Source organism: Trachypithecus francoisi, unplaced genomic scaffold, assembly GCF_009764315.1.
Source record: "Trachypithecus francoisi isolate TF-2019V2 unplaced genomic scaffold, Tfra_2.0 Lachesis_group0, whole genome shotgun sequence".
Taxonomy (NCBI): Eukaryota; Metazoa; Chordata; class Mammalia; order Primates; family Cercopithecidae; genus Trachypithecus; species Trachypithecus francoisi.
Window position 1 is genome coordinate 63,378,398 of NW_022681453.1, and position 18,722 is coordinate 63,397,119.

Genomic DNA, 18,722 nt, shown 5'->3' on the forward strand with positions numbered 1-18,722 from the left:
CATTGTTCTCTTATTTAACTAATTCACCTTACCCATAAAAGAAAGATATTTTAGAAAGGTAGAGTCTCTGCTCAGGAGACAGTTTCCCTTAGTCAGATGGATATAGGATGGACCTCATCCTCATGTGTGCCTAAATTCAACAATTCCAGCCAACAAACTGTTTCTAATGGCAATTGTAGATGTAGGTCAGGGCACTATTGAGAGAGGCCAGTTATGTATGTTCCTCTTAAAAAATTCATAGTCCACTTAGGGAAGAAACATGTAAATGGTAAGTATAAAATAATGTGTAGGGGCCAGGCGCGGTGGCTCATGCCTGTAATCTCAGCACTTTGGGCAGCTGAGGCGGGCGGATCACCTAAGGTCAGGAGTTTGAGACCAGCCTGGCCAATTTGGTGAAACCCCGTCTCTACTAAAAGTACAAAAATTAGCTGAGCGTGGTGGCGGGCACCTGTAATCCCAGCTACTCAGGAGGCTGAGGCAGAAGAATCGCTTGAACCCAGGAGGCGGAGGTTGCAGTGAGCCAAGATCACGCCACTGCACTCCAGCCTGGGTGACAAGAGTGATAATCCATCTTAAAAATGATAATAATAATGTGTAGGGTGCTTCTACTAAAAGGAATAAACTGTGGGAGAATAGCTGACTGGCTGAAGGAAAAAAAAGATAATGCATACGGTGCTACTACCAAAGGAACAAACTGTGGGAGAATAGCTGAATGGCTGGTAGAAAAAGTTCTGAGAAAGGCACAGAGAAGCTACAAAGACCGATTAGTTTAGGAGTGAGAGGTAGAGGAAAGGGCATTCCATAGTTTGGGAGTGAGAGGTAAAGGAAAGGGCATTCCATAGTTTACGAGTGAGAGGTAGAGGAAAGGGCATTCCATAGTTTGGGAGTGAGAGGTAGAGGAAAGGGCATTCCATAGTTTACGAGTGAGAGGTAGAGGAAAGGGCATTCCATAGTTTACGAGTGAGAGGTAGAGGAAAGGGCATTCCATAGTTTGGGAGTGAGAGGTAGAGGAAAGGGCATTCCAAAGAGATAGAGGAGTCTAAATTGTGAGTTGTGAGCGTGGATTCGTGGCTTGTAGGAATTGTAAGTAGTTCAATATAAATTTTCTCTTCTTATAAAGCAACATACTCATTATAGAAAATACTGTAGAGTCGAAAGAAGAAACAAAATATATGCATTGTCCTACCAACCAAAAACCACCACTGTTGATATATTAGTATGCTCCCCCTCCCAGATTTTCTCTTTTTTCTTTTTAGTTTTTGTTTCTTTTGCCCTGTTGTTATTGGAAAATATATGTTTGTATCTTTTTTCACTTTATATCAAAAATGTTTTCCAATCATATGCTATTGATAAATTTGCTTAGTATTTATATTCCTTTGAGGAGACAAATGTACTTTGATTGACTTAACTATATCCCTGTGTTGAACATTGGATGAGTTAGGCTTAGCTATGAAATTTGGGTTAATTCTAGTGTTGGTAATCATAATTCTCAGTCAAATGAAACAGTTTATTTCCAGTTTATACTACTTAATTATTGCTTATTTTTAAGACAATATTTTTATTTTATTTTATTTTTTCTCACTCTGTTGTCCATGCCGGAGTGCAGTGGCGCCATCATGGCTCACTGCAGCTCAACTTCCCAGGCTCATGCTATTCTCTTGCTTTAGCCCCATGAGTAACTAGGACTATAGGTACATGCCACCATGGCTGGCTAATTCCTTTTAGTTTTTATAGAGATGGAGTCTCTCTGTGTTGCCCAGACTTGCTTAATTTTTTTAAAGTATGTCAAGTAACACAGTGCTAGATATTAGATGCTCAATAAATAATTAAATACTTCTTTTGTGGCCGGGCGTGGTGCCTCACGCCTGTAATCCCAGCACTTTGGGAGGCCAAGGCAGGCAGATCACCTGAGGTCAGGAGTTCAAGACCAGCCTTGCCAACATGGTAAAACTCCATCTCTACTAAAAATACAACAATTAGCCAGACGTGGTGGCGAGCACCTATAGTCCCAGCTACCCGGGAGGCTGAGGCAGGAGAATCATTTGAACCCGGGAGATGGAGGTTGCAGTGAGCTGAGATCGTACCACTGCACTCCAGTCTGGTCAATAGAGCAAGACTGCGTCTCAAAAAAAAAAAAAAAAAAAAAAAGACAGTACATTTCCTACTCCTACATTTCTGCTGCAGTAGTCTGAGCATCCCTTATTATAGCACTCTATAACCAAGTTTCTGTGAAACCTAGATCAGCCTCTGAAATCAAGTGGAACATTTTCCATTATTGATTAGGCATAGAATCCACTTTGTTTAACTAGTTGAGGGTAACAAGAGACATTTGAATCATTAACCGAGAAGATGACAGGTCTCCAAATGTGACCACTGTCTTCACTAGGTCAGTTATTATTTATTCAGTAGAAGAGTCTTTCAGTTTAAGTTGTATGGGGCTTTTTAAAAATGATTTCAAAAAACAACGTGTATTTGCAATTCTTAAATTAGATCCAGGGGATTATTTTGATTGGTTAGACAATTTTGCTGAGAATAAGGCTCAATCCCAAATTGAAACAAATTTTACTGTTTCACAGTCCCAGACTCCTCCTGTTGCTGTGAATCTCTAAAGGCCAATGGCATACTTTTTAAGCAGTAGAGGGACAAAGACAGCAAATCAGCTGTTAGGTTGTAAATATACTTCGTGATTCGCAGATTTGTCCAAGAATGAATTCAGTCCTATTCAGGGTTGATTTCTTTTAAATAGTATCTGATATCAAGTTGCAAGCTGCTCTGTTGTAAAATACCCAATCATCGGGCTCATGCTAATGAGATATAAGTGGCTGTCTTGCAGGGTCTCTTAACAGGTTTAATTGCTTTTAGTCTTGTAGGCTCGAAACAAAATTGTTAAATAAAATCCACATCTGCCGAACTTTCTAGATTATGAGCAAGTTTCAGCGAAAGGTTTCTCTTACTTCATCAGGAACAACAATCGAGTGGTTAGAACCAAAGATATCTTTATCAAACCACTATAAAAATGGAGCTGACCAGCCCTTTGCAACTGAGCAGAGTAAGCCGGTGGCAGTCCCAGAAGAGCGGCCTGTTGCAGAATCTGGACTATTAGCAAGGGTAAGGTAATATAAAAATATGGTTGATGTGAAAAATTAGGTATCACTGAAAAAGGGTCAGTTTTCTTTTCATTGTCAGGGCATGCACATCAACTTAACACCTGAGCAACACTCTTGAAGATTCTAAAACATTTTAAACTGCACTATTTTTGAAGAGGTCTCTGATATTAAACTTGTTGAATTTTCCAGGTTAAATTATATGCCCTTCTTACTTTGAGTTTACTTTTGCTTGATAAAAATACATTTAAAATATTGGAATTTATGTTTTTCTTTTCCTAGAAAACAACTTATGAGATTTGCATAATGTTTATCTCTTACATTTCTTAACCCGTTATCTTAACATTATTTATTAAGTTTATAATCTTAAAACTTAAGTCTTTTTCATAATAAGCACTTTACCAAGCCAGTTGTTTCAAGTATTACCCTACTTAAAATAGCACAGAATCTTAGGGTTTATATTTTTATAAACTATTATTCATTTCACATTTCTTAGAAGCTGAAGAGGGTTTTATTCTATTCATAATCTACCATTGTAGCAAATCATATTGATTTTTTTGCCTTTTGTGTTCACATCTGTTATTTTAAGCTATTTTTACTTGATAAGTATTTTCCTATGTCGTATTAGTCTGTATAATTAAAAGTTGAAATAGTCTATTGAGTTCATGTCCCTATTGTTGAATATCTAGATTGTTTGGGGTTTTTTTTTTTAATTTATAAATAACACTTTATTATCTTGTTTCCAACTTTCTTTTCTTTCTTTCTTTCTTTCTTTTTTTTTTTTTTTTTTTTTTGACAGAGTTTCGCTCTTGTTGCCTGGCTGGAGTGCAATGGCGCGATCTCAGCTCATCGCAGCCTCCACCTCCGGGGTTCAAGTGATTCCCCTGCCTCAACCTCCCTAGTAGCTGGAATTACAGGCATGCGCCACCACACCCGGCTAATTTTGTATTTTTAGTAGAGATGGGGTTTCTCCATGTTGGTCAGGCTGGTCTCGAACTCTGGACCTCAGGTGATCCACCCGCCTCGGCCTCCCAAAGTGCTGGGATTACAGGCGTGAGCCAGTGCACCCGGCCTTCTCCTATTGTTTTTTTTTTTTTTTTAGCTTATCTTATAATAATAATATAACTTAGGTTATATTACCAAGCAGCGGCCGGGCGCAGTGGCTCACGCCTGTAATCTCAGCACTTTGGGAGGCTGATGGGGGCAGATCACGAGGTCAGGAGATCGAGACCATCCTGGCTAACATGGTGAAACCCTGTCTCTACTAAAAAAAAAAAATATATATATATATATAAAATTATAAATATAAAAAATATATATATATAAAATTTTATATATATATATATAAAATCAGCCAGGCGTGGTGGTGGGCACCTGTAGTCCCAGCTACTTGGGAGACTGAGGGCAGGAGAATGGCGTGAACCCGGGAAGTGGAGGTTGCAGTGAGCTGAGATTGCGCCACTGCACTCCAGCCTGAGTGACAGAGCAAGACTCCGTCTCAAAAAAAAAAAAAAAAAGTTATATTACCAAGTAGCATTACTGAGTCAAGAGTAATGCATAGTTAATGGTACTTTATATGTTCGTAAATTACTTCTTGGAAGAAATATACTGCACAGGGACTTCCAAAGTTGACAAAAGTGTTGGCTTGATAAGGCAGACATTGCAGGCAAGGGTTGGCAGGGGAGAAGAAAAAACAATAATATATAAAATGCTTTTTTTCTCTATAGCTGTTTGACTAGCTCATTTGTAGAATCAGCAGTTAAGAAGTATTCATTAAGCTTAGTATATGACAAGTCCAATGCTAAGAATTAGAGAAGAAGCAAAAATTGGAAGATACAGGTTTTTCACTGAAGAGACTTATAATCTGCTTGGAGTCACAACATATACACTGAAACAATGAGATGATAATATAAAGCAATATACTTTTTTTCTTAATTGATACCATGTAGGCTATTGGGATGCGGTATTCAGAGAAAGGAAGAAGACATATTGAGTTGGGTACATGAGAAATGCTTTGGAGAGAAAGTGGGATTGGAATTGAGCTTTGAAAGGAGACAGGATTTGAAGGGAGGAGGAAGAGAATGAGACTCTCAAGATGAAGGACTAACACTGGCAAGGATCCTAAGGCTTGTGTGTTTATTGAGGAGAAAGCTTGCCTGGTAGTTTTAAACCCAGGATATGCCATTCAGTAACATATGGACCAATTGATTAACCACGCTTAGCTTCAACTTCCTCATCGGTAAGGTAGGGATAATACTACCTTTTAAGATCCTTATGAGGATCAATTGAATTTAGTAGAACACCTGGCTTATGGGAAATTATCACAGTATTTTTGGATTTTACAACTCTAAATGGCATTATTCATGTTCTCTGTGGAATGAAACTTCCAGGAGCACTGCTCCATAGAATGCAGTGTAAATTGTGCCCCCAAATAACGTAAAAATAATGCAGAAGGGTTTAGTCTTAATGACAATAGCGTCATGATCATGGGGAAGAATGTGCTATGTTTAAGAAGATTGGTACATGATATGACTTGGAATAAAATGTGAATAGAAGGATATGGAAGTAGACATGAAGACAAATGAATAGATTATATGCCTTTCAAATGAAAAAGCAATTGGATTTGTGACTGACTGGATATAGGGTTGGATCAAGGCAAGTCCCAAGTTTTTGAGTGTAAATGATTAGATAAAATTGTATTGTCATTCACAAAGGAAAATTAGGAAGAAAGAGACTTTTGAGAAAAAAGGTTTAGTATAATTATAAACATGTAAAATTTACATGAGAGGAGGATATATGATTATAAATGTATATAAAAAACAATTAAGGGGCTGGGTGTGGTGGCTCATGCCTGTAATCCCAGCACTTTGGGAAGCCAAGGCAGGTGGATCACTTGAGGTCAGGAGTTTGAGACCAGCCTGGCCAACATGGCGAAACCTAATCTCTACTAAAAATACAAAAATTAGCCAGGTGTGGCGGCGTGTCCCTGTAATCCCAGCTACTTGGGAGGGTGAGGCAGTAGATTCGCTTGAACCCAGGAGGTGGAGGTTGCAGTGAGCTAATGCCACTGTACTCCAGCCTGGGCAACAGAGCAAGACCCTGTTTCAAAAAGAAGAAAGCAATTAAGGAACCAGCCGTGGTAGTGGGCACCGGTAATCCCAGCACTTTTGAGAGGCCAAGGTGGGTGGATCACTCGAGGTCAGGAGCTTGAGACCAACCTGGCCAACATGGTGAAACCCCATCTCTACTAAAAATACAGAAATGAGCTGGATGTGGTGGTGCACGCCAGTAATCTCAGCAACTCTGGAGGCTAGAGGAGACATTCTTCACTCTTTTTGAAAAATTCTATTTTCCCTCCAAAAAAGAAAAATAGTTCATATGTGATATATATGGCAAAACTGCAATATGTTCAATATCGACAACAATGGGGCTCTCTGAAGGAAATTTATTCCATGGCCAAATAGTTAACAGTTCTGAAAGATTTTTACCCATACTCAGATTCACTTAGGTCAAATATAAATGTCTTCAAATCTGATATTTATATTTTTGTCCTCAATGGATATGAATAGGTAGCTAAAACACTAGACTTTTGCTTTGTTTTGCATCAAGGAGCCTGAAGAAATAAATGCAGATGATGAGATAGAGGATACATGTGACAACAAAGAAGATGACCTGGGAGCTGTAGAAGAACAACGTAGTGTCATCCTACATCTCTTGTCACAGCTTAAGCTGGGCATGGATTTAACGAGAGTAAGTAATGGCATAAGCTGGCTATGGAGATTGTTAAGGGCTGTACCAGTAATTCTTCATGTTTATGTCAGGACTTTTTATTTATTTATTTACTTTGTTAATATTAATTTTAATTTTTTTTTCGAGACAGAGTTTCACTCTTATTGCCCAGACTGGAGTGCAGGGTGCAATCTCGGCTCACTGCAACCTCCACTTCCTGGGTTCAAGCGATTCTCTTGCCTCATCCTCCTGGGTAGCTGGGATTATAGGCGCCCACCACCACGCCCAGCGAATTTTTTGTAGTTTTGGTAGAGATGGGGTTTCACCATGTTGGCCAGGCAAGTCTTGAGCTCCTGACCTCGTGATTCTCCCACCTCATCCTCCCAAAGTGCTGGGATTACAGGCATGAGCCACCGAACCTGGCTGATCTTTTTATTTTTTGTGATTTTTATTTTTTATGATTTTTTTTTTTAGTCTCCTGATCAGCATTTTTTATTTTCATAAAAAATGGCTTTCTTGGCCAGGCACAGTGGCTCATGCCTGTAATCAGGCTGGCCTTGAACTCCTGATCTCAAATGATCCACTGTCCTTGGGAGGCTGAGGTGAAACCCGTCTCAGGAGGCTGAGACAGGTGGATCACTTGAGGTCAGAAGACCAACCTGGCCAACGTGGTGAAACCCCAACTCAGGAGGCTGAGGCGGGCAGATCAATTTAAATCAGGAGTTCAAGACCAGCCTGGCCAACATGACAAAACCCTGTCTTAGGAGGTGGCTGAGGTGGGCGGATCACTTGAGGTCAGGAGTTTGGGACCAGCCCGGCCAATGTGGTGAAACCCCGTCTCTAAAAAAAATACAAAAATTAGCTGGGCATGGTGGCCTGTAGTCCCAGCTACTCGGGAGGCTGAGGTGGGAGGATCTCTTGATCCTGGGTGGTGGAGGTTGCAGTGAGCTGAGAATGTGCCACTGCACTCTAGTCTGAGCAACAGAGCAAGATTCCATCACTAAAAAAAAGGCTTTCTGGTTTTCTTGTGCAGCAGGAAGTTGTCTGGCAAATAATACCAATCGTCTTTGAGTTTCAGAACAAAATTAAAGGGGTCCATTGGTATACTATACTGGAAAATGTAGAGAATATTATGTAATCCTACAAAACTATGAAAGGCATTGACACTTCCACTTACTTCCCACATGCGGATCATGCATTTGGGTATTATCTATAACAGGAGTCTGCAGATTTTTTCTGTAAAGGGCCAGATAGTAAATATTTGCAGCTATGTGGACATAGGTCTCTCCTGTAGCTGTTCAACTCTGCCTTTGTAGTATAAAAGGAGCCATAGACAATATACTGCATTGGGCATGGCTGTATTCCAACAAAACTTCATTTACTAAAACAGGAGGCCAGATTTAACCCAAAGACTACAGTTTGCAGATTCCTGGCCAAAAGCTTTGCTACTTTAAGTGTGATCTGAAGACCAGTAGCATCGCCATCACCTGGAAACTTGTTAGGAATGCAGAATCTCAGGCCCCAGTCGCAGACGTGGTGGACCGGAATCTGCATTTTAATAAGATCCTTTATGATTCATATATACATTAAAGTTTGAGAAGCAGTAATCTATAGTTTTTAATTTTAGGCAGGTTTTCTCTGTTCCTAGTTTATTTAACTAGTGTGTCTTAATTTAACAATTAATCCATGACATTAATTTAAAAAGCCAATCAAGTTCAAAACCTATATATGTCAAATATATATTACTTGAGGATTATTTACTTTGAATTACTGATGAAACAATTTTGTATTAGTATGGAATTTCAAAATTGACTTTAGGAGATAGATATCAATTGGAGATTTTTTTGATGCCATTGAAGGTAGATTTAAAACATTGTTTCCAACGAATTGTTCATCTGAAAATATAACTTAAATAGAAAGCATAAGAAGCAGACATTTTAGGAATTAATAAAGAAACCCATAAAGCTTTCATTATTTATATAGCTTCAGTATTTCAGCTGGGAATCATTTCTGTTCTAGAAATATTTTCATATTAGTGGTTCAGAAAAGACCTCATAGTTGTGAAACTGGTTAAAAATGAATAGTCTTCTGAATGGGGTTGTTTGGTATTAGCATGGTGTTTGCAGTCCCTGAGATTTGCATTTATAAGGCGCAAGAACAGCATTGAGGTTTATAAGGCATAAGAGCATTTGAAAAAAGTGTGCTGTAATAGTAATCCACATGGTAGAAGTTCTCTCATGGCATGAATAACTGCATATACTATACTTTCTCCACATTTGTATCTTGTTGATTAAAAAGTTGTATGTGGCTGGGTGTGGTGGCTCATGCCTATAATCTCAGCACTTTAGGAGGCCAGGTAGATCACATGAGCCCAAGAGTTCAAGACCAGCCTAGGCAACATGGCAAAACCCTGTCTGTACTAAAAAATAAAAAAATTAGCTGGGCACGATGGTGCACGACTGCGATCCCAGCTACTAGGTGGCTGAGATACAAGAATTGCTTGAACCTGGGAGGTGGAGGTTGCAGTGAACCGAGACTGTGCCACTGCACTCCAGCCTGGGCAACAGAGCGAGACCCTGTCGCAAAAAAAAAGAAAGAAAGTTGTATGTGTTACACATATATTACATTAATATTAACCAATCACAAATTAAGAACATCTATACAACATTTAATGGAATGATACTTTTCAGGCAATATTAAAGAGCCTGGTGCCTGGGCGCCGTGGCTCACGCTTGTAATTCCAGCACTTTGGGAAGCTGAGGCGGGTGGATCACTTGAAGTCAGGAGTTGGAGACCAGCCTGGCCAACATGGTGAAACCCTGTCTCTACTAAAAACAAAGAAATTAGCCGAGCGTGGTGACACACGCCTGTAATCTCAGCTGTTTGAGGGGGTTGAGGCAGGAGAATCGCTTGAACCCAGGAGTCAGAGGTTACAGTAAGCTGAGGTTGCACCACTGCACTCTAGCCTGTGTAACAGAGCTAGATTCCGTCTCAAAAAATAAATAAATAAAAATAGTCTGGTGACTAAACTTCTGTCACAGTTATCTCTTATCTAATAATAACACTTAACAGATATTTACTGGGCCGTTGTTATATTCCAGACACTGTGCTAGCTCTTGGGACAGCAACAAAGAAGATAACCATGGTCCTAACCTTCATATTGTGAATAAGTAATATGCACTTTCCCTACTGTTCATTTTGTTCCTTTTTACATAATATTATGAAATTAGTGTAAACACAGAAAATTTTAGCAAACCAAAGAAAATCTATCATTTCACTACCCTAACATAACACAGCTCTCACTTTTGGTATTCCTGTCCAATCTTTCTTCACTTTGTCATAGTTTATATGCAATTTTGTTTTACTTCCTTTTTTAGTTAACTTTTGTGTGTGTGAAATGTGTTAAACACACAGAAGACTGAATAGAATACATATAAACATTCAAAGAAAAAAGATAAAATGAATACCCATGTATCTACCTCTGATATTAAGCTATAGAACATTGCCTGAACTTGGAATCTCTGAGTTCCCCTCTCATTTATAGTCCTCTACTTTTTCCTCCATATAACAATTTACTTTACTTTTGTGTTAATTATCCCTCTACTTTTTGCTATGGTTTTACTGCTTTTTTGTACTCCATAATGATGTTTAGAAAAAAATAGCTAACATAAGCTTAGCATAAGGAAAGGACTGTGTTGCCATTTGTAGAAAACAGCTCCCAGAAAAAGACAAGTTAAACATTTGAGTTTCTGGCTTTAGCTTTTTATGTTATTGAGAAAGTTTAGAAGAGCCCTTTCTGGTGAAATTAGAAGGCAAAGTTGTGAGTCCTGTAAAATATACATCCCAGAGCATTTGGTGTGAGCCAGCTGCAGGAGGAATGTGGGCTGGGGGAGTGAACTGCTCAGTATTTTCAGTTTCAAAGCAAACTGTGACCTACCTCCAACTCTCAGGAATAGATTGAAGTTAGAAGGCATCTGTTGGGGAAATGAGCATCTTCAGCCAATCCAGACAGCAGAACATGGAGAGGAGAGTAAGAATTTCACCAGCAGATAGTCAACACAAGCCAAATACAATACACTTGGAATCAGTTTCACTAGGCTATTTTATCCTCAGGTTTGAAAAGATGATACAATGGCAGTATGAAGCGTGTGGATAACAGTCTTCAGTATCTCTGTCTCTTGAGTCACATCACTCTAATCTGGACCGGGATTTCCTTTAGCTTTCTCTTTGGCTAAATCTGTTTACTGTATCCATTTCTTTTTTCTTGGTTGCCTCTCATTTTGTTGGAATACATCCTCCATTAATTTCTCAGGAAGATTTGTAAGAAGCAAATGTGAAAATGTGTGTCTGAAATGTCTGTGTTGCCCTCATGTTTCTTTGCTGGTTTAGATAGAATTTGTTGCTTGTAGCCAGGTGCAGTGGCTCACGCCTGTAATCTCAGCACTTTGGGAGGCCGAAGCAGGCAGATCACTTGAGGCCGGGAGTTCGAGACCAGCCTGGCCAACATGACGAAATCCCGTCTCTACTAAAAGTACAAAAATTAGCCAGGCATGGTGGCACATGCCTGTAATCCCAGCCACTCAGGAGGCTGAGGCACAGAAATCACTTGAACCTGGGAGGTGGAGGTTGCAGTGAGCCGAGATCACGCCACTGCACTCCAGCCTGGGTGACAGAGCGAGACTCCATCTCAGGAAAAAAAAAAAAAAAAAAAAGAATTTGTTATTTTTAAATAATTTTCTTTTATAATGTCTCCTTGCTACAGGGTTCTAATGAAAAGAGTGAAGTCATTCTGATTCCTGATCTTTTGTTTGTGACTCGTTTTGTAGTTTTTCTCTCCAAAATTGTTTAGAATCTTCTCTTTGTCATGTCTTGGTATTATGACATTGATGTAGGTTTCTTGTATCCATTGTATCTGGGTACTCAGTGGGCCTTTTCAGTGTGACAACTCATGGTTTTGAGTTCTCTGAAATTTTCTTGAATTATTTCTTTGATGATTGTATTAGGGTTCTCTCGAAGGACAGAAATAATAGGATAGATAGATACATAAAGGGGAGTGTATTAAGGAGTATTGACTCACATAATCACAAAATAAAGTCCCATAATAGGCCATCTGCAAGCTGAGGAGCAAGGAATCCAGTCCGAGTTCCCAAACTTCAAAAGTAGGGAAGCCAGCAGTGCAGCTTTCAGTCTGTGGTTGAAGGTCCAAGAGTCCAAAAGCGAAGAATTTGGAGTCCAGTGTTTGAGGGCAGGATGCATCCAGCACAGGAGAAAGATGTGGGCCAGAAGACTCAGCAAGTCTAGTCCTTCCATGTTCCCTTGCCAGCTTTTATTCTAGCAGCTGATTAGATGGTGCCTATGCAGATTGAGGATGGGTCTGCCTCTCCCAGTCCACTGACTCAAATGTTAATCCCCTTTGGCAACACCCTCACAGGCACACCCAGGAACATTACTTTGCATCCTTCAATCCAATCAAGTTGACACTCAGTATTAACCATCACAATGATTTTTCTTTCTTCCAATGTTTTTTGTTTGTTTGTTTGTTTTCTCTGAAATCCTTATTATATGGCCATTGGACTTCCTGGTCTGGTCTTTTATTTTTCTCTGCTACTTTTCCTTTTCTCTCTTTGTCTGGCTTTGGTGTTTTGGGAGATTTCCTCACCTTTTATCCTTTAACCCTTCTTTTGACTTTTAATTATTGTTATGTTTTTAAATGTGCTGATTTTTTAAAAAAGCATTCTTGTATGTATATAGTATCTTCTTAATTCTCTGAAGATATTTTTTTTCCCCCTCCTTTGAGGTTTCTGTTTCTCCAAATCCGTTTCTTTATTTTGTTCTTTATATTCCTAGTTAGAGGTTTTCTCGGAAATCAGTATTTCTTTTCTGCTCACAATTAAGTTTAAGGAAACTAAAACCTGACTTTAAGCTTTAACACATAGGTGGCGCCTATGTTTTTCATTGTCCCATAATCTGGGTGGGCCATTTGTTGGGAAACTTGGTGTCAGTATCATTAGGTTTTTCCTCTAGGTTTAGCCAAATTTCCCAGAAGAAAATTTTTTTCATCTCGTACTTGGTGAGTCCAAAAGTAGTTAAAAAGGAGAAGGCGGCTGCATGAGAGAGGGTGTTAATAGCTAACATTTAGTTTACATGAAGTTATTAAATGCCCTTGTTATGTATCACTTGGTATCCACTCTCTTAGAATTCCTTGCTATTCTCCAGTCTAGAGAGTAGACCACCTTGTTTATCCGGAGGCTAAACCACTAGACTTTGCGGTCTAAGAGGGTAGTTACTAACAGTGTGGAGTTGGGGGTGTGAGTTAGGCATCTAATTGCTTTCCATACAGATTTTACTCAGTTATTTTTATTTTAGCATTTCTGTGAACCCCCAGATGCAGAGGCACCTAGTGCTGTCAGCTCCTGAGCCTTTTCAGGAATCTGTGCATATTGTAATCTACTACCTGAGTTTCAGCTTTCTAGTTAGGAACTCTCAAAATTTTGTTGTGTTTTGTCTACTTTCCTGGTATCTCTGGGTTTGTCTTTATATGAAGTTTATTTAATTTCTATGGAATTTTGGTAGAAAATGAAATTAAGATGCATGTGTTCAATTCAGCAACTGAATCTGCAACATCCACTGTCTTTTGTATTATTTATATCATCTTCAAAACCATCTTTTTAAATGACTATAATAGTCAATTAAATGAAAGTTCCCTACTTCAGTTAACTAGAACCATAGTTTAAAATGGAGGTTGTTCTAATTATTTTTTCACATTGCTTTTCCTTCATTCAATTATTTATTTCCTTTTTTTTTTTTTTTTGAGGCGGAGTCTCGCTCTGTCGCCCGGGCTGGAGTGCCGTGGCCGGATCTCAGCTCACTGCAAGCTCCGCCTCCCGGGTTTATGCCATTCTCCTGCCTCAGCCTCCCGAGCAGCTGGGACTACAGGCGCCCGCCACCTCGCCCGGCTAGTTTTTTTTGTATTTTTAGTAGAGACGGGGTTTCACCGTGTTAGCCAGGATGGTCTCGATCTCCTGACCTTGTGATCCGCCCGTCTCGGCCTCCCAAAGTGCTGGGATTACAGGCTTGAGCCACCGCGCCCGGCCTCAGTTATTTATTTCCTAAGGCTAGATTCTTAGAATAATAAGTACTAGGCTAAATGGTTAAGAGCATCTTAGGGCTCTTGAAAAATATTGCCAGATTTTGCTTTCTCAGAGTTTTGAGCCCTTTTGCAGTGCCTCTCCCAACTCTGCTTTAAGTAAAATATTTAATCTTTCTTACACTTACCTGGTTTTAATTATAAAAAGTTCTCTTATTGGAAATAGTTCTCTTGTACTTAAGATTAAATATATGTTGCAGTTTTTGCTTCAGTCTGTGATCTCTTTAGTCTGTTCTCAGGGAATGACATTTATTGACTCTTCTCATGTCTTGGTCATTCATCTACAGTTTAGTTTTAACATAGGAAAGGAGCAAAGGCAGGCTAACATTTACTTTGAGTTTTAACGCCATTTCCCTGGTGATACTTTTATTCAGTCTAGAAGTTTGAGGATTTTTTTGAAGTTTCTTCTACTCTCTTGAATTTATTTAATCTTGAGCAGGTTTGCATTTCCTTGTAGGAATGCTTTTTTTTTTTTCTTCTAAGATAGGGTCTCACTCTGTTGCTCAGGTACCAGTGCAGTGGCACAGTCATGGCTGATCGTAGCCTCGACCTCCCAGGCTCAAGTGATCCTCCCACCTCAGCCTCCTGAGCAGCTGGGACTACAGGCACAAGGCACCATGCCCAGCTAATTTTCGTATCTTTTATAGAGACAGGGTTCCACTGGGTTGCCTCGGCTGGTCTCGAACTACTGTGCTGAAACAATCCTCCCAACTTGGCCTCCCAAAGTGCTGTGATTATAGGCATGAGACCCTGTGCCTGGCCAAGAATGCTTATTTTTTAATGTGACTAAATACTTTTTCTTTATGACTTTGTTTTTAATACCCATCTAGAATGAAATGTTTTCAGAGAGAGAATAGTTGTCTACAGATATGCTACACATGGATTAAATTTCCCCTCTTTCATTGATTGTTGTTGTTGTTTTAGGTGGTGCTTCCTACATTTATCCTAGAGAAGCGTTCCTTGCTGGAAATGTATGCAGACTTTATGTCTCATCCAGACCTATTTATAGCCATCACTGATGGAGCCACAGCTGAGGACAGAATGATTCGCTTTGTTGAGTACTACCTTACCTCATTTCATGAAGGCCGTAAGGGAGCCATTGCTAAAAAACCATACAATCCTATCATTGGAGAAACATTTCACTGTTCCTGGAGGATGCCAAAAAGCGAAGTAGCATCCAGTGTTTTTAGCAGTTCTTCCACCCAGGGAGTCACAAATCATGCTCCTTTATCGGAGGAGTCTTTGAACCAGGTGGGAGCAGATTGTTATACAGTCAGATTTGTTGCTGAGCAGGTTTCTCATCATCCTCCAGTCTCAGGATTTTATGCAGAATGTACAGAGAGGAAGATGTGTGTAAACGCGCATGTCTGGACTAAGAGCAAGTTCTTAGGCATGTCAATAGGCGTGACAATGGTTGGAGAAGGTAAGTAGAAAAATTGTTTTACATATATATATATATTTTTTTTTTTTTTTTCAAGCAGGAATGAAAGTTTATTTAAAAAGGCTTTAGAACAGGAAAGAAAGGATAGTTCATTTGAAGAAACCCAAGCAGACACGTGAAGGTCAAGTGCCTGTTTTACAATTTTTAATATCAAACTACAATCTTAAATTTAGGAACCCTAGATAAATATTAACTATAAGTTTAAAATGTTGTGCCGGGCGCGGTGGCTCAAGCCTGTAATCCCAGCACTTTGGGAGGCCGAGACGGGCGGATCACGAGGTCAGGAGATCGAGACCATCCTGGCTAACACGGTGAAACCCCGTCTCTACTAAAATATACAAAAAATTAGCCGGGCGAGATGGCGGGCGCCCGTAGTCCCAGCTACTCGGGAGGCTGAGGCGAGAGAATGGCGTAAACCCGGGAGGCGGAGCTTGCAGTGAGCTGAGATCCGGCCACTGCACTCCAGCCTGGGCGACAGAGCGAGACTCCGTCTCAAAAAAAAAATAAAATAAAATAAAATAAAATGTTAAGTTAATTTTTAGCTCCAATTCCTAGAGTGTTCCAGAATGCTTCTTGGGGGGGATGGGAGGAGTATATCTATGAACTAATGTAAATTCTCTTTTTAAATTATTTTTTTCTGATTTTAAATATTTCTTTTCTTTTCTTTTTTTTGAGATGGAGTCTCGCTCTGTCACCCAGGCTAGAGTGCAGTGGCGTGATCTCAGCTCACTGCAACCTCTGCCTCCCAGGTTCAAGCAATTCTTCTGCCTCAGATTCACGAGTAGCTGAGATTACAGGCGCCTGCCACCATGCCACCACAACCAGCTAATTTTCGTATTGTTAGTAGAGACGGGGTTTCACCATGTTGGTTAGGCTGATCTCAAACTCCTGACCTCTGATGATCCACCCGCCTTGGCCTCCCAAAGTGATGGGATTACAGGCATGAGCCACCGTGCCTGGCATTTTTAAATATTTCTTATCAAATATTTGGAAAACTAGAAAAGTACAAAGCAGAAAACAAAAGCTTCTGTAATGCCTGCATCCATATATATATATATTTAAAAATTTAATATTTTATACTTTTTCTGTGTGTGTATATTCAGGACTTTTAGCCTTATAAAATTAGAATTAATAATATATATAGTTTTGTGTCCTCCTTTTTAATTAAATATATTCGCTTTCTCATGTCATTAATAAAACATTTTAATGACTGCATAATATTCTATGAAGTATATTTTCCATCTTTTATTTAAACATTTCCCTTTATTTGGACATTGAGGTTGGTCCCAAATTTTTATTATTATAAAAATCACAAAAAACATAGGTAAATCTTTTTTTTTAATTTGATTTTTTTTTTTTTTTTTTTTTAGAAACAGGGTCTTGCTCTGTTGCCCAGGCTGAAGTGCAGTAGCATGGTCATAACTAACTGCAGCCTTGACCTACTTGGCTCAAGCCATCCTCCTGCCTCAGCCTCTCAAGTAGCTAGGACTACAGGCACGCACCACCATGCTAGGCTAATTTTTTTTATTTTTATTTTTAGAGACAGGGTCTCAATATGTTGCCCAGGCTGGTCATGAACTCCTCCTGGGCTCAAGTGATCTTTTGGCCTCTACCTCTAGGCATTAGCTTATAATCTCAGCACTTTAGGAGATGGGGGCCAGAGGTGCTATTCATAGACTATTTAGGTGCTATTCACAGAATATTTAAAAACACATACTGATAAAATTTAATTCTACTTCATCAGAAGATTGTGAAAAATTATTTTTGGAAATACAGTGTTTTTTGACCAAGAATATGAAACAAAAACAAAAATCTCCACAGAAATTATTGAAGAGTTAATGAAAATATAATGATAGGAAAAAAACTACCACTTTTATGTTAAAGGAAAACGCTTATGCAAAGAACACTTTGCTCTGAATGTCATTTTACAATGTAAGCATGGCATCATTTAAGCCTGTCACTCTAATATTTTGAGATTGTATTTTAGTCATTATGAAGAAAATATCCTCTTTTTCAGTTTTCCCCTTTTCTTTTTTTTTTTTTTGAGACGGAGTCTCGCTCTGTCGCCCAGGCTGGAGTGCAGTGGCGCGATCTCAGCTCACTGCAAGCTCCGCCTCCCGGGTTCACGCCATTCTCCTGCCTCAGCCTCCCGAGTAGCTGGGACTACAAGCGCCCGCCACCTCGCCCGGCTAGATTTTTGTATTTTTTAGTAGAGACGGGGTTTCACCGTGTTAGCCAGGATGGTCTTGACCTCCTGACCTCGTGATCCACCCGTCTCGGCCTCCCAAAGTGCTGGGATTACAGGCTTGAGCCACCGCGCCCGGCCTTCCCCATTTTTAAGTTCTGTTGTAGTATGTCTTACCAATTCCCAAATAATATTTCAAGTTAATTACAACTTTTATAACATTAGAAAGTACTCTCTCGTGTATGTGTGTGTGTGTGTGTGTGTGTGTGTGTGTGTGTGTGTGTGTCGTGGTCTAGCTGTATCGCCCAGGTAGAAGTGCAGTGGGGCCATCTCGGCTCACTGCAATCTCTGCCTCCCAGGCTCAGGCCATCCTCCCACCCCAGCTTCCACAGTAGCTGGGATTACAGGCATGCACCACCATGCCCAACTAATTTTTGTATTTTTTTGTAGAGCAAGATTTCGCCGTGTTGCCCAGGCTGGTCTTAAACTTGTGAGCTCAAGTGAGCCACTACACCCAGCTGAAATCATTCATATTTTATTAGTTTAAAAAAAACAGTTTGCTACCCTTCGTTATAAACTCCATAACATTAGCCTTAAGCACTTCATAGATCAATTTGCTTATTTTATAAGTGAAAAAAAAAAAGTCTAGAGGTGATGAGACATGTCTAAGGTCATAAAGGTTAAGAAATAGACACATTTAGAACCATATTCTTTGACACTCTTCCGAAGGACAGTTACTCTTACCAGTTCATGTAACAGTAAGAATCTGGGAATGGTAGCCTCTCACACTACAAGAAAGGAAATGCTTCAAGAAGTGAAGAAAAGCCGAGCACAGTGGCTCACACCTGTAATCTCAATACTTTGCTGGGCTGAAGTGGAAGGATAGCTTGAGCCCAGGAGTTGGAGACCAGACTGGGCAACATAATGAGAGCCTATCTCTGCAAAAATAAATTTAAAAAAATTAACTGGGCATGGTGGCTTGCTTCTATAATCCCAGGTACTTGGGAGACTGAGGTGGCAGGATCACTTGAGCTCAGGAAATTGAGGCAGCAGTGAGCCATGATCGTGCCACTGCACACCAGCTGCGTGACAGAGAAGGACCTTGTCTCAAATGTT

General features: G+C 39.8%; 1 protein-coding gene across 1 annotated transcript in view; it reads left to right on the top strand.

Annotated features, from left to right (window-relative positions):
• The window catches only part of OSBPL11 (oxysterol binding protein like 11), a 75,198-nt gene that overhangs the window by 35,425 nt on the left and 21,051 nt on the right, over positions 1–18,722 (top strand). Inside the window, exons 7-9 of the mRNA XM_033210948.1 lie at positions 2,963–3,108; positions 6,714–6,854; positions 14,905–15,403. Coding sequence (XP_033066839.1) covers positions 2,963–3,108; positions 6,714–6,854; positions 14,905–15,403 — 786 coding nt within the window. The remainder of the gene's footprint in view (positions 1–2,962; positions 3,109–6,713; positions 6,855–14,904; positions 15,404–18,722) is intronic.